We start from the raw sequence: 24,080 nt of genomic DNA, 5'->3' as shown, positions 1-24,080 counted from the left end.
TTATTTATTCAGTGTTTGTACTTTGGGTGTAAAGTTTAGGAAGCTACCTCCTATTACTAGGTCTTGAAGATGTTTCCCTACATTTTCTTCTAGAAGCTTTATGGTGGTAGTTCTTATATTTAGGTGTTTGATCCACTTTGAGTTAATTTTTGTGCAGAGTATAAGATAAAGGTCCTCTTTCATTCTGTTGGCTATTGCTATCCAGTTTTTCCATGCCCAATTATTGAAAAGACTATTTTGTCCTGGTTCAGAGGATTTAGGAGTCCTTGTCAAAAATCAGTTGACCAAATTTGGTGGTCTATTTCTACACTCTCAATTTGATTCCACTGGTCAGTGCTTCTGTCTTTGTGCCAGTACCATGCTGTTTTGACTACTGTGGCTTTATAATAGATTTTAAAGTCAGCGAGTTTTAATCCTCCCACTTGATTCTTCTTTTTTAGGATGTTCTTAGCTATTCAGGGTCTCTTTCCCTTCCAGATGAATTTGGTAGTTAGCTTTTCCAAATCTTCAAAGTAAGGTTTTTGGAATTTTGATTGTTGCTGTGTTGAATCTGTAGATGAATTTGGGGAAAATTGACATATTTAGCTTTCCTGTTCATGAGCAGGGAATGTCTTTCCACCTATTTAGATCTCCTTTGATTTCTTTTAGCAATGTTATGTAGTTTTCCATGTACTAGTCCTTTATGTCCCTAGTTAAGTTCATTCCTGAGTACTTGATTCTTTTAGTTGCTATTTTTGAATGAAATTTTTACCTTAACTGACTCCTCAGCTAAGTCACTGCTTGTGTATAGAAATGTGTATAGAAATGATTTTTGCACATTAATTTTATATCCTGCCACATTGCTGAATTTGTTTATTACCTCAAGTAAATTTGCTCTAGATTTTTCAGGATCCTCCAAGTATAGTATCATATCATCTGCAAATAATGAGAGTTTTTCTTCTTCCTTTCCAATTTGGATGCCTTTTATATCTTTGCTGTGCCTGATTGCTCTAGCTAGAACTTCTAGCACAATGTTGAATAATAGTGGTGACAGTGGGCATCCTTGTCTTCTTCCTGATCTTAGGGGTAAAGCTTTCAGTCTCACTTCATTGAGTATGATGCTGACTATCAGTTTTTCATATATTCTCTTTATCATATTGAGATAGTTACCTTTGATTCCTATCTTTTGGAGTGTTTTTATCAGAAAAGGATACTGAATTTTGTCTAATGCTTTTTCAGCATCAATCGAGTTGATCATGTGATTTTTTTCCCTTTTGATTTGTCAATGTGCTGTATTACATTAATGGATTTTCTTGTGTTGAACCATCCTTGCAATCCTGGTATAAATCCCACTTGGTCGTGGTGTACCATTTTTTTAATGTTTTATTGGATTAGATTTGCTAAAATTTTATTGAGAATTTTTGCATCTGTGTTCATTAGGAAGATAGGCCTGTAGTTTTCCTTTCCTATAGTCTTTATCCGGTTTTGGTATTAAAATTATGTTAGCTTCATAAAATGAATTAGGTAGAATTCCTTTTTTCTCAATTTTTTGAAAGAGTTTGAGCATGATTGATGTTAGTTCTTTTTGGAATGTTTGATAAAATTCCCCTGTGAAGCCATCTGGCCCTGGGCTTTTCTTTGTAGGAAGATTTTTGATGATTGAATCTCTTTACTTGTGATTGGTTTGTTGAGATCTTCTATTTCTTCCTGAGTCCGTGTAAGTTTGTTTGTGTGTCTCCAGGAATTTGTCCATTTCATCTCAGTTTGTCTAATTTGTTGGTGTATTGTTGTTGATAGTATCCTCTTATGACTTCTTTTATTTCTCCAGGGTCTGTGGTAATGCACCCCTTCTTATTTCTGATTTTGTTTGTTTGCATTCTCTCTCTTTTTTTCTTTGTCAGTCTTGCTAGTGGCCCATCAATTTTATTGATTTTCTGAAAGAACGGACTTTTGGTTTTATTGATTCTTTCTATTGTTCTTTTGTTCTCCCATTCATTTATCTCTGCTTTAATCATTGTTATTTCTCTTCTGTTTGCTTTGGGATTAGTTCGCTGTTGTTTCTCAAGTTCTTCCAGGTGTGCTGTTAAGTCCTCAATTTTCCATCTTTCTTGTTTTTTAATATAGGCATTTAGAGCAGTAAATTTCCCTCTCAGCACAGCCTTTGCTGCATCCCATAAGTTCTGATAAGTTGTATTCTCATTTTCATTTATCTCCAGATAGCTACTGATTTCTCTAACAATTTCTTCTTTGAACCACTGGTTGTTTAAGAGTGTTATTTAATTTCTATATATTTGTGAATGTTCTCGTTCTTTGGTGGTTATTGAGATCTAGCTTCATCTCATTGTGATCAGAGAACGTGCTTTGAATAATTTCAATGTTTTAAAATTTATAAACACCTGTTTTGTCCCCCAGCATATGATCTATCCTGGAGAATGTTCCATGAGCTCTAGAGAAAATGTATATCCTTGTGCTTAGGGGTACAGTGACCTATATATATCTGTTAGGTCCAATTCATTTATCAAGTTATTTAACTTCTCTCTTTCTTTCTTGATCTTCTGTCTGGTTGTTCTAGCTATAGAGGAGTGTGGTATATTGAAGTCTCCTACTGTTATTGTTGAAACATCTATCACTCCCTTCAGTTTTGATGTTTGTCTCATGTACTTTGGAGCTTCTTGATTGGGAGCATAAACATTTATGATTGTTATATCTTCTCGGTGACTTGACCCTTTAATTAGTATGTATTGTCCTTCTTTGTCTTTTGTTTGATGTCTTTACATTTAAAGTCTATTTTGTCCGATATTAGTATAGCTACTCCTGCTTTCTCTTGATTACAACTTGTTTGGAAAATCTTTTTCCATCCTTTCACTTTCAATCTATTTGTATCCTGTGTCTAAGATGCGTCTCTTTTAAGTGGCATATAGCTGTATTATGTTTCTTCATCCATTCTGCCAATCAGCATCTTTTTTTTTTTTTTTTTTAAGGAAAGACAGAGAGAAGGAAGGAAGGATAGAAGGAAGGAAGGAAGGAAGAAAGGGAAACATCTTTTAAACATTTTCTTGTTTTATTGTACTTTGTTTTTCCGGTTTTTGTTACATGGGCTGGGGCCGGGAATCGAACCGAGGTCCTCCGGCATAGCAGGCAAGCACTTTGCCCGCTGAGCCACCGCGGCCCGCCCCCAATCAGCATCTTTTAATTGGTAAGTTCAGTCTATTAACATTCAACGTTATTACTGAAAAGGCATTTCTTGATTCCACCATCTTATCTTTTTTATTTTATTTGTCAGATCCATATATTCTTTTCCCTCTTTCTCTTTGTATTTTTAAATTACCCTTAGTGGTACTCTTCAATTCTGTCCCCTCCTCCAGACCTCCCTCTCCCGTCTATTTTTTTCAGCTGGCAGAACTCTTTTAGTATTTTTGGTAGGGTTGGTTTCTTATTGACAAATTCTTTCAGGATTTCTTTGTCTGTGAAAACTTCAATTTCTCCCTCAGTTTTGAAGGACAATTTGGTTGGGTACAGAATTCTTGGCTGGAAGTCTTTCTCTTTCAGGATCTTGAATATATCATACCACTGCCTTCTTGCCTTCTTGCCTCCAGGGTGCTAGTTGAGTAGTCTGAACTCAGTCTTATTTGACTTCCCTTGTATGTAGTAGTTTGTTTTTCTCTTGCCGCTTTCAGGATTTTCTGCTTCTATTAAACATTTGACAGACTGATTAGTATGTGCCTTGGGAAAGGCCTATTTGGATTTATTCTGTTTAGAGTTCATTAGGCTTCTTTGACTTGTATATTTATGTCCTTTATGAGGGTTGGGAAGTTTTCCCCCATTATATCCTTAACTACTCTTCCTAGCCCTGTACTCCTCTCTTCTCCTTCTGGGTCACCAGTGATTCTTATATTTGTATGCTTTGTTTTGTCTATCATTTCCCTGAGATCCAATTCAATTTTTTCCATCTTTTTTGCCATTTTTTGAGTCTTCAAAGTCAGTTATCCTGTCCTCTGTATCACTATTCTTTCTTCTGTCTCTTCAAATCTGGTTTTATGTGCCTATAGTATGTTTTTTATTTGTCCCACAGAGTCTTTAATCTCTGAGATACCTGCTATTTTTCTATTCTTTCAGATTCCTCTTTGTGCTCTTCTTCAGTCTTCTTGATCTCCTTTATGTCATTCACTGTCCTACTTATTTAATTAAGTAGAGTTGTATGAACATCTTTGATTAGTTGTTCCAATGTCTGTGTCTCCTCTGGTATTTTAAGTTTGTCATTAGGCAGGGCTATATCTATCTGCATTGTGATATGCTTAGTGATCTTCTGTCTTCATGACATGTAAATATCTTGATTGATTTACTTTGGGAGTTGATTTCTTTCGGTAGTCTAAGGCCTTATGTTTGTAGGATGGTTGTACAGCAGGGATTAGGGTATGGGGTAGAGCACTTAGTGTGGTGATTTGTTTCAGGGAAGGTATAGGAACAGGTTGGAGATGTTATGATGATGTTTGTGAACGTGGGCCCTCAGCGGCCAGGGACGATGTAGCTGTGCGGGTGCACTGGTTGGGGGGCATAACCCTGGTGCGTGCTGGTTTAAGGCATGGGGCCCTTTGTGTGCATAGAGCTGCGGCAGCAGGTAGCATTATGCCTTTGTGGATTGGGGGCAGATGTGACCCAGCTGCACAGGTTGGCACTTTTTTAAATCTGAGAGTGTGGCTGAGAGCCATGCATATGCGTGGTTCTAGGACTGCTGTTAAGTGTGGTTCCCAGAGCTGAGTGATGTGATTGGGGGCCCGTGCACATGCGTGGGCTTAGGAGTGCTGAAAACAGATGTGCAGAGCTTAGGGGGGTGGGTGAGGCTTGCAACACTATAGGCATGGGGGCAAGGGTAGCCTAGGTCTGGAGGTTAGTGCCTTTAGCCTTTATGTGCTAACAACAGCCTGCAGGGAACATGGGGGGCAGGGGGAGTAGTGCTTGGGATGGGTGCAGGAGATGTGAGTTGGGCTGCACTTGGGGTGGGGGTGGGGGTATCAGGTACGTGTGCTGGAGGCTGATGGGGTGGGGGCACCTGAAGTGTGAGGAATGGGAACAGATGACGGGGTTCGGGTGTGTGGAGTATGTGGTGAGTCACTGGTCACTGGGCTGTGCAGGTGAGGCTAGCATGACCAAGAAATGCTGCCTGACTTACTTCCTAGTCCTGGGCTCCCGTTTGTGTACTCCTGCAGGCTCTGTGCCTCCACGCCAGGCTCCAGCCCTCTGCCTCTCAGTTCCTCAGCCTCTGCCACCAGGGCTGTCCCATGTGGTGCAGAAGGCTCTCCCAGGTCAGTCACACTCCCAAGTCACTGCCTCAGTCATCCTCCTGTCCCTTCTCTAACTTTTCCGTGGAGCAGGGCTAATCTCTAGCTACTCTATTCGACCATCTTCCCCTCTATTCATTTTTAAACAGTTTTATTCACACAAAATAGACACACCTTCACCAACATAATGCCTGTGAAAACATTTCCTTTTCTTCCACAAAGAATCCATACCGTTCCACCATACCCCCACTTGTGGTCATCTAGTTTTGGCATAATGCCTTTATTACATTAATGGAAGCATAATACAGTGTTATTGTTGGCTATAGACCCTAGTTTGCATTGATTGTATTTTTTTTCCTGTATACCATCCCATTTTCAGCACCTTACAATGTTGGCATTTATTTGTTTTCCCCCATGTAAAAACGTTTTTTTATTTGTACATTGTCGACATCACTGTCCACTCTAGGCACTCCTAAGTTATACTGTCTCAGTCTTTATCCTCTGTCTTTCCTTCTGGTGTTGTACATGCCCCCAGCCCTTCTCCTTCAATCATATTCACATTCAGCTCCATTCAGTTATATTATTGTGTTACCATCAGATAGTATTTTGCTGTCCATTTCTGAATTTTTACAATCAGTCCTGTTGCAGATTCTGTATTTCTTCAACACCGGATGCCCAATCTCAACTCTCCTTCTATCTCCTTGATAACCTGTGTTCTTAACTTTAATTCTCAAAGTTCACTTAATATTACTTCATATTATTGAGACCATACAATATTTGTCCTTTGTTTCTGGTGAATTTCTTGCAGCATAATGTCTACAAGGTTCGTCCATGCTGTTACATACTTCAGGACTTTATTCTGTCTTACAGCTGCATAATATTCTATTGTATATGTATATACCACAGCTTGTCTAGCCACTGGTCCACTGATGGACATTTGGGCTGTTTCCATCTCTTGGCACTCATAAATAATGCTGCTATAACATTGGTGTGCAAATGTCCATTTGTGTCCTTGCCTTCAGTTCCTCTGAACTATTTTTCTATTTTTTTGATAATGGCCATTCTAGTGGGTGTGAGATATCCCAATGTGGTTTTGATTTGCCATTTCCCTTATAGTCAAGTGAAGTTGAGCATCTTTTCATGTGCCTTTTAGCCATTTGTATTTCCTGTTCTGAAAAGTGTCTATACATGTCTATTTTTAAAATTGTGTTGTTCATCTTTTTGTTGTTGAGTTGTAGAATCTCTTTATATATTCTGGATATTAAACCGTTATCTGATATGTGGTTTCCAAATATTGTCTCCAATTGCATAGGCTACCTTTTTACTCTCCTGACAAAGTTCTTTAATGTACAAAAAGTGTTTAATTTTGAGGAGATCCCATTTATCGATTTCTTCTTTCATATCTCATGCTTTGGTTGTAAGGTCTAGGAAACCACCTCCTAAGGCAATATTTATATGATTTTTCTCCACATTTTCTTCTAATAATTTTATGGTCTAAACTCTAATGTTTAGGTCTTTGATCCATTTTGAGTTAATTTTTGTATAGGGTGTGAGATATGGACCATCTTTCATTCTTTTGCATATGGATATCCAGTTCTCCAAAATTATTTATTGAAGAGGCTGCTCTGTCCCAGTTGGGTTGGCTTGACCACGTTATCAAAGGTGCAATTGTCTATAGATGAGAGGGTCTATTTCTGAACAGTAAGTTTGATTCTATTGGTCAATATATCTATCTTTATGCCAGTACCTCTGTAGCTTTTTTTTACCTCTGTAGCTTTATAATGTGTATTGAAGTCAGGTAGTGTAAGACTCCCACTCCATTGTTCTTTCTCAAGATATTTTTAGCTATTTGGGTAGCCCTGCCCTTCTAAATAAATTTGATTATTGGTTTTTCTATTTCTGAAAAGTAAATTGTTGAGATTTTAATTGGTATTGCTTTGAATCTACGAATGAATTTGGGTAGAATAATTCTTAACTATATTTAGTCTTCCAGTCCATGAGCATGGTATGCCCTTCTATTTATTCAGGTCTTCCATGATTTCTTTTAGCAATTTCTTGTACTTTTCTTAATTTATATCTTTTGTATCCTTAGTTAAATTTATTCCTAAATATTTTATTCTTTTAGTTGCTACTGCAAATGGAATTTTTTTTCTTAATTTCCTCCCTGGATTGCTTATTACTAGTGGATAGAAACATGACTGATTTGGGGGTGTTAGTCTTGTACCCTGCCTCACTGATTATCTTTAGTAGCTTTGTTGTAGATTTTTCAGGATTTTTGGCATGTAGTATCATATCATCTGAAAACAATGAGAGTTTTACTTCTTCCTTTCCAATTTGGATGCTTTTTGCCTCCTTTTCTTGTCTAATTGCTCTGGCTAGAACTTCCCGCTCAATGTTAAATAACAGTGGTGACAGTGGGCATCCTTGTCTTGTCCCTGATCTTAAAAGGAAAGCTTTCAGTGTTTCCCCATTGAAGATGATGTTAGCTGTGGGTTTTTCATGTATTCTCTTTTTTATGTTGTGTAAGTTCCCTTCTATTTCTATCCTTTGAACTGTTTTCATCAAAAAAGGATGATGAGAGTGGGCCTTGGTGGCTCAGCAGGCAGAGTTCTCACCTGCCATGCCAGCGACCCGGGTTCAATTCCCAGTGCCTACCCATGCAAATAAAAGAAAGAAAGAAAGATGGAAAGAATGATGAATTTCATCAAATGCTTTTTCTGCATCAATCAAGATGACCATGTGGTTTTTCCACTTTGATTTATTGATATGGTGTATTGTATTAATTGATTTTCTTGTGTTGAACCAGCCATGTATACCTGGAATAGAAACTACTTGGTCATGGTGTGTAATTCTTTTAATGTGTTGCTAGATTCGATTTACAAGTATTTTGTTGAGGATTTTTTAATCTATATTCATTAAAGAGACTGGCATGTAATTTTCTTTTCTTTTAGTATCTTTGTCTGGCTTTGGTATTATGGTAGGGTTCATATACTGAGTTTAATGAGTTAGGTAGCTTTCCCTCCTCTTCAGTTTTTTTTTTTTTTGAAGAGTTTGAGTCAGATTGATACTAATTCTTTTTTGGATGCTTGGTAGAATTCACATATGAAGCTATCTGATCCTGGACTTTTCTTTTTTTGGAGCTTCTTGATGACTGCTTCAGTCTCTTATGACTGGGTTTATTAGGCGGTTTATTTCTTCTCGAGTAAATGTTGTTATTCGTGCCTTTCTAGGAAGTTGTCCATTTCATCTACCTTGTGTAGTTTATTATCATATGGTTGCTCATTGTATCCTCTCATTTCCTCCTTTATTTCTGCAGGCTGTGGTTATGTCTCGTCTTTCACTTCTGATTTTATTTATTTGCATCTTTTCTCTCTCCCTGTCTCTTATTATTATTATTATGGTCAACCTAGCAAAGGGTCCATCGATCTTATTGATTTTCTCAAAGAACCAACTTCTGGTGTTGTTGATTTTCTCTATGTGTTTATATTCTCAATTTCATTTAATTTTACTCTAACCCTTGTTATTTCTTTCCTTTTGTTTTCTTTGGGCTACTTTGCTGTTGTTTCTCCAGTTCTTCCAAGTGAACAATTGATTCCTTGATTTTTGCTCTTTATTCTTTTTTAATATGGGTGTTTAGGGCAATAAATTTTCCTCTCAGCACCACCTTTGCTGCATCCCATAAATTTTGATATGTCGTATTTTAATTTTCATTTGCCTTGAGATACTTACTGATTTCTCTTGTAATTTCTTCCTTCACCCACTGACTCGTTAAGAGTGTGTTGTTTAGCCTCCATATATTTTGTGGATTTCCTAGCCCTTGGTCTCTTGTTGATTTCCACCTTCATCCCGTTATTATCTGAGAAAGCATTTTGTTTAATTTCAATCTTTTAAATTTATTGAGACTTTCTTTGTGATCCAGCATATGGTCTGTTGATCCATGAGCACTTGAGGAAAATGTGTGTCCTGCTGCTGTGGGGTGTAATGTTCTCTAAATGTCTGTGAACTCCCGTTCATTTATGGTATTATTCAAAATCTGCTTCCTTATTGATCCTCTGTCTATATGTTTTATCCACTGACAAGAGCAGGTAACTGAAGTCTGCAACTATTACAGTGGTGGTGTCTACTTCTCCATTCAGTGTTATCAGTGTTTGCCTCATGTATTTTGGAGCATTTGGCTCAGTGCATAAATATTCATGATTGTTATGTTTTCTTAATGAATTGTTTCTTTTAGTAATACATGGTGTTTTTATTTGTCGCTGTTAATTGGTATACCTTTGTTCCTTTCTGATTGTTGTTTGCATGAAATATCTTTTCCCAACCTTTCACTTTCAACCTATGTTTGTCCTTGAGTCTAAAATGAGTGTCCTGTAGACAACATATGGGTGGGTTTTTTTTAATCCATTCTGCTATTCTATTTCTTTCAATTGGGGAGTATAACCCATTAACATTCAATGTTATTACTGTAAAGACAATAGTTTCTTCTTCCATTTTGTGTTTTGGATTTTATATGTCATATTTTATTTTTCTTTCTCTCTTTTTACCCTTTTAGTTACCCTTACTGATAATCTTAATTTCTGCACTCTTCTCCTGATCTCTCTCTCCTGTCTTTTCCTATCTGCCTATAGTGCTCCTTTTAATATTTCTTGTAAAGCCAATCTTTTAGTCATAATTCTCACAGTGACTCTCTGTCTGAAAATATTTTGATCCTTCTCTTGTTTTTGAAGGACAGTTTTGCTTGTTATAGAATTCTTGGCTGGCAGTTTTTCTCTTACAGAATCTTAAATATATCATAGCACTGCCTTCTCACTCCATGGTTTCTGCCAAGAAATCTACACATAGTCTTCTCAAGCTTCCCTTGTATGTGATGGATTGTTTTTCTCTTACTGCTTTCAGTATTCTCTCTTTGTTTTTGACATTTGACAATCTGATGAGTATGTGTCTTGGAGTAGGTGTATGTGGATCTATTCTGTTTGGAGTACACTGCACTTCTTGGGTCTATAATTTTATGTCTTTCATAATAAATGGGAAATTTTCAATGATTATTTCCTCCATTAGTCTTTCTGCTCCTTTTCCTTTCGAGACACCCATAACACATATATTCATTCACTTAATGTTGTCATTCAGTTCCCTGAGACCTGCTCATATTTTTCCATTCTTTTCCCTATATTTTCTTTTGTGTGTCAGATTTCAGATGTCCAGTCCTCTAGTTCACCAATTCTTTCTTCTGCCTCTTCAGATCTATTGTAGGTATCATTGTTCTTTTCAGCTCTTCTATTATGCCTTTCATTCCCATACAGTTTGCAATTTGTTTTCTCAAACTTTTATGTTCTTCTTTTTTTAAAAAAATTCTTTGTTTTTAATTAGGGTGATTTCTAGCTTTATTATTATTATTATTATTATTATTATTATTATTATTATTATTATTTTGCATGGGCAGGCACTGGGAATCGAACCTGGGTCTCCGGCATGGCAGGTGAGAACTCTGCCACTGAGCCACCATGGACCTCCCCTTATGTTCTTCTTTATGTTCACCCAATGTCTTCTTTATATCCTCCCTCAACTTGTTGACTTTTGATGAATTTTTGCAAGTCTGTTCAAACATCCTGAACTAGTTGTTTCAACTATTTTATCCCATTTGAAATGTTTGATTATTCCTTTGACTGGGCCATATTTTTGCTTTTCTTGTAGGACTTGTTATTTTTTACTTGCATTTAGACGTTTGATTTCCTTAATTAGTTCATTTGGAGGTTGTTTTTACTCTTTTACCTAGGGTTTTCTTGTTGTATGGCTTTGTTCTCTATCTGCTCTTTGGCATTCAGTTAAACTTATTCTAGGCCTCTAGCATAGGTTCTGTTTAACTGAATTTTTCAGTTCTTGTTTTTCTATTTCTTACCCTGCCTATATGGAGCCGTTTTTTTGTTTTGTTTGAGGAAGGTCTCTTCACATACTATCAACCTCAGTCAGATTTTCCCAGTCAGGAAGGCTGTCATCTCAGGAGAGAGAGTAGCCAGTATCAAGTTTCCTCGAGGGTGAAACCCAGCAGGTTATCAGACTTTCCTATGAAGCCTCTAGACTCTGTGCTTTTCCTGTCCTGCCCAGCATGTGGTGCTTGTCTGCCCTTAGCTTCCACCAGTGTTAAGTTATGTGACGCCTTTAATTTAGCAGCCTCTCCCTGCCAGGGGCATGGTGGAGACCCAGGCTGAGGTGGTAGGTGACTTTCTTTGCTTCTGTTTTCCAGCCCCTGGGGTCTGAATTCCCTGAAGAAGGGCCTCACTTAAGCTAGGCCCTTCCCACCCTTTTGGGGGGGGAAGATATACCCTTTAGGGAATTGCCCCATCCACCTGCCTATTTACTTTGTCTCTCATATATGCCTTAATTCCCCCCTTGCCTGGGCCAGTGCCAGGGCCTGAGAGTGCTTGCAGTTCTATCTAATGAGTTGTTAAGAAGTTTTTTTTTTTTTTTTTTTAAAAAGCCTATTCAGAGCCAGACCCCTGCTCCTTGGCTTTGCCAATCAAGAGCTAGAGTTGGTATGCAGCTCTGTGTGACCTCAGGCTTTATATGCCTCTCTTTCTTGAGGTCCAGCCTTTTTCCATTATTTTGTGCTGTCCAAGTGAAAAAGCTTCTGGGGTTTTTCTTGTTTGTTTTTGTTTTTTTCCTGTCAGCCCCACTCACCCTCTGCCAGGGTGAAAACTTCTAGTTTCTTTAGTGCTTACTCCAGGTTTATTTGTACTTGGGCCTGTATTCAGTAGTCAGAATTTGTTAATTAATTCTTTAATTGGAGCCTGGTCAAGCTAAGTTCTTGCTACTAGTAAAGTCTGATTCCTTCCCCTTTGGTGAACCAACCTGTCATTCCCGTGGGGAAGAAGCGCTAACATTTGCCACTTGGGAAATTTACAGTTCTCTGTGGGATATTAGCTGTTCCACCCATTCCAGGCAGATGTTTGATGTGTATCTGGTCACCAATGTCCCTCCAGTAGTTATTCTGTACAGTTACTGGCTATTTACTAGCTGCTCTGAAGGACAAACTAAATTCCATACCGCACTATGCTGCTATCTTCCCTTGCCCTCTTTCTGTTCATTTCTAAACAATTTTACTCACATACCCTACAATCTAACCTAAGTAAAAAAATCAGTGGTTCTCCATGTAATCACATAGCCATGCCTTCACCACCACAATCTCTGCAAAGAATCCCTCCACCTTATCCCCACTTACTGACATTTAGCTTTGGCATATTGCCTTTGTTACATTCAATGGAAGTATATTACTGTGTTACTGTTAACCATAGACTCTAGTTTACATTGATTGTATTCCCCCCCCATACCATCCTATTTTCATCACCTTGCAATGTTGACATTCATTTGCTCTCCCTCATGCAAATATATTCTTGTATTTGTGTATTTAATCACCATCATTATCCACTCAGGTATTGCTAGGTTATACCACCCCAGTTCCTCAGGTGATTTGAGGACTGTTGATATATATATATAATAAATACAGAATGTGACAAGATTTTCATAGCATTTTATCTTGTTAAAACATTGTATTAAAATCTCAGAGCTCGAAAGCAAGACACTGCCAAGACAACTTGTGCTGAAATCAAGATAAGGCAAAAGCTGAGACGGCTTGGTTAGAATGAATAGTGTCAGCTGGAGCAAAGTTCTCAGGCAGTGTGATTCCCACTTCCCTAAGTGCTGAGATTTGCTTTTTCCTGGTTAGTCCTTTACTTTTGTCCCCCCACTTCCCAGTTATCAGTTTAGCTTGAATCTACATTTTATCACAGCCTTACTCAATTTCCTGTCCTACTCCAATATCAGTTTTGGTGAGGCATGTGGTGCAGTTTCTTAATAAACCCAACAAGAAAAAAAGTAATGTATGTACAGGTCTATACCAAAAAATCTTCCCAAGAAAATACTCTTAACTGTACTTGGAATTTGTCAAGGAATGTGGACTTCATTCATGAGTAGTACACACATTTATTTTATTTACCACAATTTATTATTCCCCCAGGTTTGACATTCAGGGTACAATGAAAAAGAAACTGAGAACAGATATTCATTACCCACTCACCAACTTGGATCTTACTCCTTATATCTGTCCAATTTTCCGGAAACATCCTAAATACAACCTCTGTGCAGTAGTGGTGAGTAAAATACTAACATTATTAAAATTAACACATTTTTAAAGAAAACTAGACTTATCTTTTTAAATCTCTATTCCTTCCATCTCTCCCTGACTTCTCCTATATCTTCCTTTTAAAAAATCAAAACAAAATATAGAGTGTGTAAACTCTCTGCTTTGATCTGGAACACGAGAGCAGTGAACAAATAAAATTCCCTGTTTCCCTGTTTACTGCCTCCTCACTTTCCCGCCATTCATGAGCTATTTCAGATCTAGGGATATTGCAAATTATGTTCCTGGAGGCAGCAGAAATCTGTACAAATAGTTTTAAGTTATGAACTTGGTGGCCAAAGCCCTTAAAACACTAGGTATATACTGGTCACAAGACTCAATGCCTATATACTTCCAGTCCTAGGAACACTCTGGGGTTCCTCTTTGTCTCTAAGCCAGTGGTGATCAGTCAGGATTCCCTGAAGGAAAGAAAGCATGGAGTATAATTTAGACCAAGCCAGTCAGAACTTCCTACATCTCCAAATACCAAACCATTTTCTTGGTTTCTAGTCAGGTTCATGGCATTTAGGATTTGCTTCAGAACCACACTTATATTTCAGATTGGTCTTGAAGGTTCAGTTGTGTCTATATCAGATATGTGGGACTTGCACCAGAGCTCAATATGATTCACAAAGTACTCTGATATATTGAAGTCTAATTTTCCTTTTCAGCTTATTATTGAATTAATATTTTAATCCTACTGATCTTCCTTTTTTAGTGTCTCTCAGAGCCATACTTTGAAACTTTAAAAAATAATCACTTCTTTTTCTTTTCACCTCAAGCTTTGACATTCTCCTTTCCAATTTATCCTGCCCCCAAATATGGCTTTTCTTCTTCCACTCCCCCTATTTGGAAATCTAGAGTGACCTCCTCTGTCACATCAAATAAAGACTCTAAAGTAAATTCCAAAATACTGCAGAAACTGCCTCCTCTATATTTTACTGCCCTAATGTCTCAATATAGGTGTTTCTGCTTTAAGAAAATCCAAAAGATGAAAACCTGAATTTATAAAAAAAATCATATGGCAATAAGCTGCATTTTGAAAAATATATATACGTTTGTATTAAAAAAATCACCCCAAGCTTCCTATAAATTCTTAATCCTTTTAGTATTTAAATTATTATTGGTTAATTGAGAAGCTGAGATGGTTCAGAAAGAGAAATACACGTAGAGTTTACTGCAAATTGATGTTTCACCAGAAATAAGAGCTAAGCATCTTTAAAATTACAATGTGTATACATAGGAAGAGCCTATCTAGAACTTTGCTCCTTACTATGTTGTCCCCAGATGACCAGTGGCATAGGGACCACCTGATAGAAATGCAGAATCTCAGGATTATCTCAGACTTCCTGATTGAAAATATGCATTTTATTCCCTTATGATTCTTACGCGCATTGAAGTTTGAGAAGTACTCATCTAAACTAAACCTTTTACAACATCCTTAAAAGAAATTTATCCACCCTTTCCATGAGTCTTTGAAGAACTTGCTGCTTTGCACAGCAGGCTCTTTGCCAGAATTTTTGTTTATTTTACAAAACTTATATAATGTTTATGTACCAGGCACTGTTCTAAGTTATTTACAAATATTCATTTAATCCTTATTGTAAACCTAAAAGGTAGGCACTATTATCCCCATTTTGCAGATGGGGAGATAGGCACATATAAGTTAAATAATTTGCCCCAAATCATACAGCCTACAACAGCTGAGCAGAAACCTGAATCCAGGCAGTATGGTTCTAGAAAGCCCTACTCTCTACTAATACATGATGTTGCTTCAAATATTTGAAAATAGCAATTATAGGCTAATGTTATTTTGTTCCTTACAGCCCCATCAAATGATTGACTTCTAGAAAGACTAATTGTAAAAATTATGAAATATTCCAGGCACAGAAAGCAGAGCAGAATGTAGTTAAGCATTACCCTCCATGTATGTTAAGAAATAAATTATTGTAGATAAAATTGAAGGTCCCTATATATCTTTAATGATCTATTCTTCTCTGTTCCTTAATATTCTGAATTTGGTGTGTATTATTACCATGCATTCTTTTATAGTTTTCCTACATATTTATGTATCTATATATGCTACGTAGTATTGTTTTGCATGTTTTATATATCTGGATTCACAGAAAATATATATTGTGTATATGTATCGTATAATTGCTTTATTTATGGCTCAGTGTTATTTTTATGATATTAATTCACATTGATACATAGTGCTTTTTTTTTTTACTAGAGAAGTTGCAATTTTACAGAACAATCATGCATAAAATAACAGGATTCTCATATAACACCCTATTATTACCCACAAACCACACTATGCATTAGTGTGGTACATTTATTGTAATTGATAAAACCACATTTTATGATTATATTAGTAACTATAGTCTATGGTTTAATTTAGGGTTTATTGTTTGTGTAATACAATTCCATGGATTTAAAAAAAATTTTATTCTATTACCATATATACCACGTAAATTACATTCAAGATCCATTCCTTTGCAGTAGTTTATGCAAGAACTTATTTATATTTGCCGTGGTAATCAGTGGGATGCATGAGTCTATACAACCTCTTTCAATCATGTTCATCTGCAATGCGGTAATATTACTTATAGACCCACTAGTGAACTGCCTTCACTTCTATCTGTTCACTTACAATTAAGTTCAACCTCATTAGCTAATTGTTCACCTAGCTCAAGCTTCTGTGTATCTCTAGGCCCCCTATATTTTGTATTATAAGCCTCTGATTTTACCTTTACCATGGTCATAAAAGTGGAATCATACAGTATCTATTCTTTTGTGTCTGACTTAATTCATTCAGCATTATGTCCTCAAGGTTCATCCATCTTGTCACGTGCCTCAGGACATCATTTCATCTTACTGCTGCATAATATTCCATCATATGTATATACCACATTTTCTTAATTCACTTGTCTGTTGATTGGCACTTGGATTGTTTCCATCTTTTGGCAATTGTGAATAGAGCTGCTGTGAACATTGGTATGCAAATGTCTGTTTGTGGCACTTTCAGCTCTTCTAGGTATATACTGAGTAGTGGTATTGCCAAGTCATAGGGAAACTTGATATTTAGTTTCCTAAGGAACTGCCAAACTGTCTTCCATACCAGGTGTACCATTATACATTCCCACCAGTAGCACATAACTGTCCCATTTTCTCCACATCCTCTCCAACAATTGTAGGTTCCTGTTTGTTTAATAGCAGCTATTCTTATAGGTGTGAGGTGGTATCCCATGTAGTCTTGATCTGCATTTCCCTTATAGCTAATGAGAATGATCATCTTATATGTGCTTTTTAGCCAGCTGTATTTGCTCTTCAGAAAAATGTGTATTCATCCCTTTAGTCCACTTTATAATTTGGTTGCTTATTCTCTTATTTTTGAGTTGTATGATTTTATTATGTATACATGTTATCAAACCTTTATCTGATGTTTGATTTCCAAATATTTTCTCCCGTTGAGTTGGCTGCCTCTTCACTTTTTTTGACAAAATCTTTTTTTTTTTTTTGAGGGGGTGCATAGTTTGGAAATTGAGCCCAGGTAGAAGCAAGCATTCTTCCATAGAACCACCTGTGCACCCTGACAAAATCTTTTGAGGCACAAAAGTATTTGATTTTGGTGAGTTGCCATTTATCTATGTTTTCTTTTGTTGCTTGTGCTTTGGGTGTAAAGTTTAAGGAGCTACCTCCTATTACTAGGTCTTGAGGATGTTTCCCTACATTTTCTTCTACAAGCTTTATGAAACTGGTTCTTACATTTATTTGTTTGATCCACTTTGAGTTAATTTCTGTATAGCTTGTAAGGTAAGGGTCCTCTTTCATTCTTCTGCTATTGATCATCTAGTTCTCCCATGCCTATTTATTGAAAGGACTGTTTTTCCCGAGTCAGTAGATTTGGGGGCCTTGTCAAAGATCAGTTTGCCATAGATTTGGTGGTCTATTTCTGCGCTCTTGATTGAATTCCATTGGCCAATACTTTTATCTGTGTGCCAGGACCAATCTGGTTTTGTTTTGTTTTCAATTTTTAAAAATGTGTGTATTAAACTTAACCACATACAAACACAAACATTCTTACCATATGATCATTCCATTCTTGATATATAACTCACAATATCATCACATAGTTATATATTCATCATCATGATCATTTTTTAGAACATTTGCATCAATTCAGAACAAGAAATTAAAACAGAAGAAAATTCATATATACCATACACCTTACCTCTCCCTTTCATTGATTACTGGCATTTTTTTTTTTGATTACTGGCATTTTAATCTACTAAATTTATTTTAACATTTGTTCCACCTATTATTTATTTATTTTTAATCCATATTTTTTACTCATCTGTCCATACCGTAAATAAAAGGAGCATCAGACATGAAGTTTTCTCAATCACATAGTTACATTGCTAAAGCTATATCATTATACATTCATGTTCAAGAAATATGGCTACTGGAACACAGCTCTGCAGTTTCAGACACTTCCCTCTAGCCAATCAAACACATCTTAAACTAAAAAGGAGATATCTATAACATGCTTAAGAATAACCTCCAGGATAACCTCTTTACTCTGTTTGAAATCTCTCAGCCACTGACACTTTATATTTTGTCTCATTTGTCTCTCCCCCCTTTTGGTCAAGAAGGTTTTCTCAATCCTTTGATGCTGAATCCTAGCTCATTCTTAGGATTTCTGTCCAACATTGCCAGGGAGGTTTATAGCCCTAGGAGTCACGTTCCACATAGGGAGGGGGAGGGCAGTGAGTTCATTTGCTGTTTTGACTGAGAGAAAGATAGGTCACATCTGTGCAACAAAAGAGGTTCTCTGGGGGTGTCTCTTAGGACTAATTTTAAGTAGGCTTAACCTAGCCTTTGTGGGGATAAGTTTCATATGAACAGACCAAAGATTGAGGACTCAGCCTATTGATTTGGTTGTCCCCACTGGTTGCGAGAATATCAGGAATTCTCCAAATGGAGAAGTTGAATTTTCCCCCTTTCTCCATTCCCCCAAGGGGACTTTGCAAATACTTTTTTATTCACTGTTCAAATCACTCAGGGATTTATCGGGGCATCACTGTGGACAAACTACCAAAATCTCATGCCCTATTCAAGGTTCCATGTACTTATGGTGCTCAATTAACCTGTTCATTTAAGTTATATTAGGAAATGTGCTAGTCAAAATATAAATTTTGTACCAAGTAAACATTTTTTGCTTTAGTCTCACAAAGAAGTTGAAGTTTTAAAATGTGAATTACCATCTATTTTCAACATCCTGCAATATTGACATTCCTTTGTTCTTCCTCATGCAAAACACTTTTCAATTTGTACGTTTAGTCACTGTCATTGTACACTCTAGGCATTCCTAGATTATACCATCTCAGTCTTTATCATCTGTCTTTCCTTCTGGTTTCATATGTGCACCCCCTCCTCCCTCTATCATTCTCACATTCATCTTCATTCAGTGTACTTACATTATTGTGCTACAATTAGGTAGTATTTTTTTTTATCAATTTCTGAATTTTTACAGTCAGTCCTGTTGCACAATCTGTATCCCTTCAGCGCCAGTTACACGAAATCTACCTTATTTCTATCTCCTGTTGGCCTCTGTTCTTAACTGAAATTCTCCAAGTTCATTCATTTATGTTATTTCATATCAGTGAGACTATACAGTATTTGTCCTTTTGTTTCTGGCTAATCTCACTCACCATAATGTCCTTCAGGTCCATCCATGTTGTCATATGCTTTATGACTTTATTCTGTCATATAGTTGCATAATATCCCATCATATACATAACACAGCTAGTTTAGCCACTCATCGGTTGATGGACATTTGGGCTGTTTCCATCTCTTGGCAGTTATAAATAATGCTGCTAATAATTCAACAAATGTTCAACATTTGTTGAACACAAATGTCCATTTGTGTTCAACCTTGTGTCCTCTGAATAGATACTAAGCAATGGTATTGCCAGATCATATGACAATTCTATACTTAGCTTCCTGAGGAACCGCCAAACTGCCTTCCACAGTGGTTGTACCATTTGACATTCCCACCAACAGTGGATCAGTGTGCCTCTTTCTCTACATCCTCTCCAGCACTTGCCATTTTCTGTTTGATTGATAATGACCATTCTGGTGGGTGTGAGATGATATCTCATTATGGTTTTGATTTGCATTTCCCTAATAGCCCAGGAGGTTGAGCATATTTTCATGTGCCTTTTAGCCATTTGTTTTTCCTCTTCTGAGAAGTGTCTCTTCATGTCTTTTGCCCATTTTATAATTGGGTTGTATGTCTTTTTGTTGTTGAGTTGAACAATCTCTTTATATATTCTGGATACTAGACCCTTATCCGATATGTCATTTCCAAATATTGTCTCCCATTCTGTAGGCTGTCTTTTTACTTTCTTGACGAACTTCTTTGATGCACAAAAGTGTTTAATTTTGAGGAGTTCTCATTTATCTATTTCTTTCTTCAGTGTTCGTGCTTTGGGTGTAAGATCTCGAAAACTGTCTCCTATCACAAATTTTATAAGACATTTCCCTACATTTTCTTCTAAAAGCTTTATAGCCTCAGATGTAATGTTTAGGTCTTTGATCCATTTTGAGTTAATTTTTGTATGGTGTGTGAGATATGGATCCTCTTTCATTCTTTTGCATGTGGATATTCTCCAAGTACTATTTATTGAAGAGACTGTTCTGTCCCAGGTGAGTTGGCTTGACTGCCTTATCAAAGATCAACTGTCCATAGATGAGAGGGTTTATATCTGAACACTCTATTCAATTCCATTGGTCAGTATATCCATCTTTATGCCAGTACCATGCTGTTTTGACCACTGTAGCTTCACAGTACGCCTTAAAGTCAGGTAGTGTGAGATCTCTGACTTCATTTTTCTTTCTCAGGATATTTTTAGCTATTTGGGACACCCTGCCCTTCCAGATAAATTTGGTTATTGGTTTTCTGTTTCTCCAAAGTAAGTTTTGGGGATTTTAATTGGTATCACATTGAATCTATAAGTCAATTTAGGTAGAATTGACATCTTAACTAAATTTAGTCTTCCAATCCATGTACATGGTATGCCCTCCCATTTATTTAGGTCTTCTGTGACTTCTTTTAGCAATTTCTTGATTAGCATGTGCCTTGGGGAAGGCCTGTTTGAATTTATCCTATTTGGAGTTCATTGGACTTCTTAGATTTGCATGTTTATGTCCTTTATAAGGGTTTGAAGGTAGTTGTATCCACAGCTAATCTTCCTAGCCCTTTACTCTTCTCCTCCTTCTGGGACACTGATGATTCTAATATTTGCATGCTTTGTTTTGTCCATCATTTCTGTGAGATCCAAATAAAATTATTCCATCTTTTTTGCCATTTGCTCTTTTGTGTATTCGAAATCAATTGCCCTGTCCTCTGGTTCACTTATTCTTTCTTCTTCCTTTTCAAATCTGCTATGGTGTATCTCTAGTATATATCTGTATATGTTTGTAAGCTATATAGTAAGGTCACATTTTATTGTTTTCCATGTGAGTATCCCATTATTACAGCACCATTTGTTGAATTTTTGTTTGTTTTGCTTGTTTGTTTGTTTTTTGGGAAATGCATGGACCTGGAATTGAACCAGGTCTCCCATCTAGTATATGGTTTATTTGATCTCCTGCATCTTTAATCTTTGTGATATCTGCTATTTTTCTATTTATTCTTTCAGATTCCTCCTTCTGCTCTTCTAGTGTCTTTTTTTAAAAAATTATTTATTAATTAAAAATAAAGAAACCAAATAAAACATCAACATACATAATCAGTAATTCACAATATCATCACTTAGTTGCATATTCATCATTTCTTAGAACATTTGCATTAATTCAGAAAAAGAAATAAAAAGACAATAGAAAAAGAAATAAAATGAACACAGGAAAGAAAAAAAAAAGATTATACCTACAATACCCCTTACCCTTCCCTTTCATTGATGACTAGCATTTCAAACTAAATTTATTTTAACATTTGTTCCCCCTATTATTTATTTTTATCCCATATGTTCTACTCATCTGTTGACAAGGTAGCTAAAAGGAGCATCAGACACAAGGTTTTCACAATCACACAGTCACACTGTGAAAGCTATATCATTATACAATCATCATTAAGAAACATGGCTACTGAAACACAGCTCTACATTTTCAGGCAGTTCCCTCCAACCTCTCCATTACATCTTGGATAACAAGGTGATATCTACTTAATGCATAAGGATAACCTCCAGGATAACCTTTCAACTCTGTTTGGAATCTCTCAGCCATTGACACTTTGTCTCATTTCACTCTTGCCCCTTTTGGTCGAGGTTTTCTAAATCCCTTGATGCTAAGTCTCAGCTCATTCTAGGGTTTTTCTCAATCCCTTGATGCTGAGTCTCAGCTCATTCCAAGATCTCTGTCCCACGTTGCCAGGAAGGTCCACACCCCTGGGAGTCATGTCCCACGTAGAGAGGGGGAGGGTGGTGAGACTGCTCGTTGTGTTGGCTGGAGAGAGAGGCCACATCTGAGCAACAAAAGAGGCTCTCTTTGGGGTGACTCTTAGGCCTAAATTTTAAGTAGACTTGACCTATCCTTTGTGGGGTTAAGTTTCATATGAACAACCCCCAAGACTGGGGGCTCAGCCTATAGCTTTGGTTGTCCACACTGCTTGTGAGAATATCAAGAATTCAACTTGGGGAAGTTGAATTTCTCCCCATTCTCACCATTCCCCGGAGGGGGCTTTGCACATACTTTTCCACTCACTGATCGAATCACTCTGGGATTCATCACGGCATCACTCTGGACAAACCAACAAAATCTCATGTCCTACCTGAGATTCCAAGTACTTATGGCATTCAATCAAACTATCTACATAAATTATATTAGGAAATGCAGTAGTCAAAATATAAATTTTGTAACAAATAAACATTTTTTGCTTTAGTCTCATACATAAGGTGACATTTTAAAATATTAATTACCATCTATTTTCAGCACCCTGCAATAATGACATTCCTTTGTTCTTCCTCATGCAAAAACATTTTTTAAATTGTACCTTGTACATTTCACTATTATTATACACTCTAGGCATTCCTAGATTATACCATCTCAGTCTTTAACATCTGTCTTTCCTTCTGATTTCATTTATGTCCCCAGCCCTCCTCCCTCTATCATTCTCACATGCAGCTTCATTCAGTGTTTTAACATAATTGTATTACAGTTTCTAGTGTCTTTTTGATCTCCTTTATGTCATTAGCCATCCCATTGATTTTATTTAGTATACTTATATGAGCATCCTTGATTAGTTGTTCCAAAGTCTGTGTCTACTCTGGTGTTTTAATTTGGTCCTTAGGCTGGGCTATATCTGTCTGCATCATGATATGCTTAGTGATCTTCTGTTGTCCTCAAGACATGTAAGTATCTTGATAGGGTTACTTTGGAAGTTGATTTCCTTCAGTAGGCTAAAGCTTTGTATTTGCGGGATGGATGTGAAGCAGATTATGGGGGACAACAGTGCAGTGATGGGTTGCAGCACAGGTATAGGCAGGGGTTCGAGATGCTATGCTGGTGCCTGTAAGTGTGTGGTGTGGGGCGTGAGGTTGTGGAGTTATGGTGTGAAGCTCATGGAGGCGGGGTGCAGCTCAGACAGGCCTTGGATTGCAGAAGCAGGGGGCAGTGTAGAGGAAACAGAGTTAGGGCACAGCGGGTGGCACATGGGGGCACTGAGAGGATGCACGGGGGTTGATGAGCAGGCAGATGTGGGTGGGTGCATGGAATGTGGTGGCACTGGTATCAGGGTGTGGGGTAGGTGTCACAGAGGGCAGGACACAGGGAGGGCAGGGCAGAGGTATGTCCTTGCATAGGTGAAGGGGCTCAGGGAGCCCAGGATGTGGAGGCACGAATATGTAGGGGCGGGGCACAGGTTGCAGGGGTTACAGGACATGGGGCAGGTGCAGGAGATGTCAGGTGAGTGGGGCCCTGGTGCAGGTGTGCTTTTGTGGGGGAGGGTTTGAAACAGGGTGGCATGTGTGTGTAGTGGGGCCATGTAGCACAGATGCCTATGTGAGCACCTGCCAGGTGTGGGAGCAGGGCACTTGTGCTGGAGGTGGGGCAAGGATGTGCATGTGTGCAGTGCAGGGGGTTGGGATGCAGGGGTCAAGAGGTTGGTGTGTGGATGTGTGGGCACCTGATGGGGAGTATGTGGCTGTGATCATGGGTGGGTCTGTGGGGCAGGACCATGGTATACGTATGTGTAGGGGGCAGAACCCTGGTGTGCGCATGCGTAGGGATCAGGGACAGCCAGCTGAGGTTGTGCCTGCTTGGGCTGGGGAGCAGGTGTGGTCCGCATGTGCAGGTAAGCCCTTGACCAGAACTGGGGTGTGTGGCTTGGGTGTGTGCATGCATGTATGCATATCTGGGAGGTCCTTATACTGATGTACACATGCACAGAGCTCAGGGGGTGTCAGGTCGGGGCTGCATGACTATATGGGCTGGGGGGGGCAGCCCGGGTATGAAGGTGAGCGGCCATGGCCTGGATGTACAGGCAACCGCCTCTGGGGGGCAGGGAAGGGGAGGTGGGGTCCAGTGGCTGGGCACAGGTGCACGGGTTTCCGGGGGGGAGCGGGGTGAGACTGAGCTTGCAGGAGAGGTGG

At 37.9% G+C, this 24,080-nt stretch overlaps 1 protein-coding gene across 4 annotated transcripts in view; it reads left to right on the top strand.

The window, feature by feature from the left end:
- Nucleotides 1-24,080, top strand: part of TRPM7 (transient receptor potential cation channel subfamily M member 7) — a 258,369-nt gene that overhangs the window by 216,663 nt on the left and 17,626 nt on the right. The window contains exons 40-41 of one of the 4 annotated variants that reach the window (XR_013162392.1): nucleotides 13,267-13,399; nucleotides 16,953-17,056. The exons of 1 other annotated variant lie outside the window; for it this stretch is intronic. Coding sequence is in view for 1 of the 3 variants with exons in the window: in XM_077127864.1 (XP_076983979.1) it covers nucleotides 13,267-13,289 (23 nt within the window). In the remaining 2 variants the exon portion in view is untranslated. Of the gene's footprint in view, nucleotides 1-13,266; nucleotides 13,405-16,952; nucleotides 17,057-24,080 lie in introns of those variants that run through there. 2 more of the 4 variants (XR_013162391.1, XM_077127864.1) reach the window with 2 other exon arrangements.

This window comes from Tamandua tetradactyla, chromosome 14 (genome assembly GCF_023851605.1).
Source record: "Tamandua tetradactyla isolate mTamTet1 chromosome 14, mTamTet1.pri, whole genome shotgun sequence".
Classification (NCBI taxonomy): Eukaryota; Metazoa; Chordata; class Mammalia; order Pilosa; family Myrmecophagidae; genus Tamandua; species Tamandua tetradactyla.
Note: the sequence above shows the minus strand (reverse complement) of the source record. Positions and strands in the feature narration are given on the sequence as shown.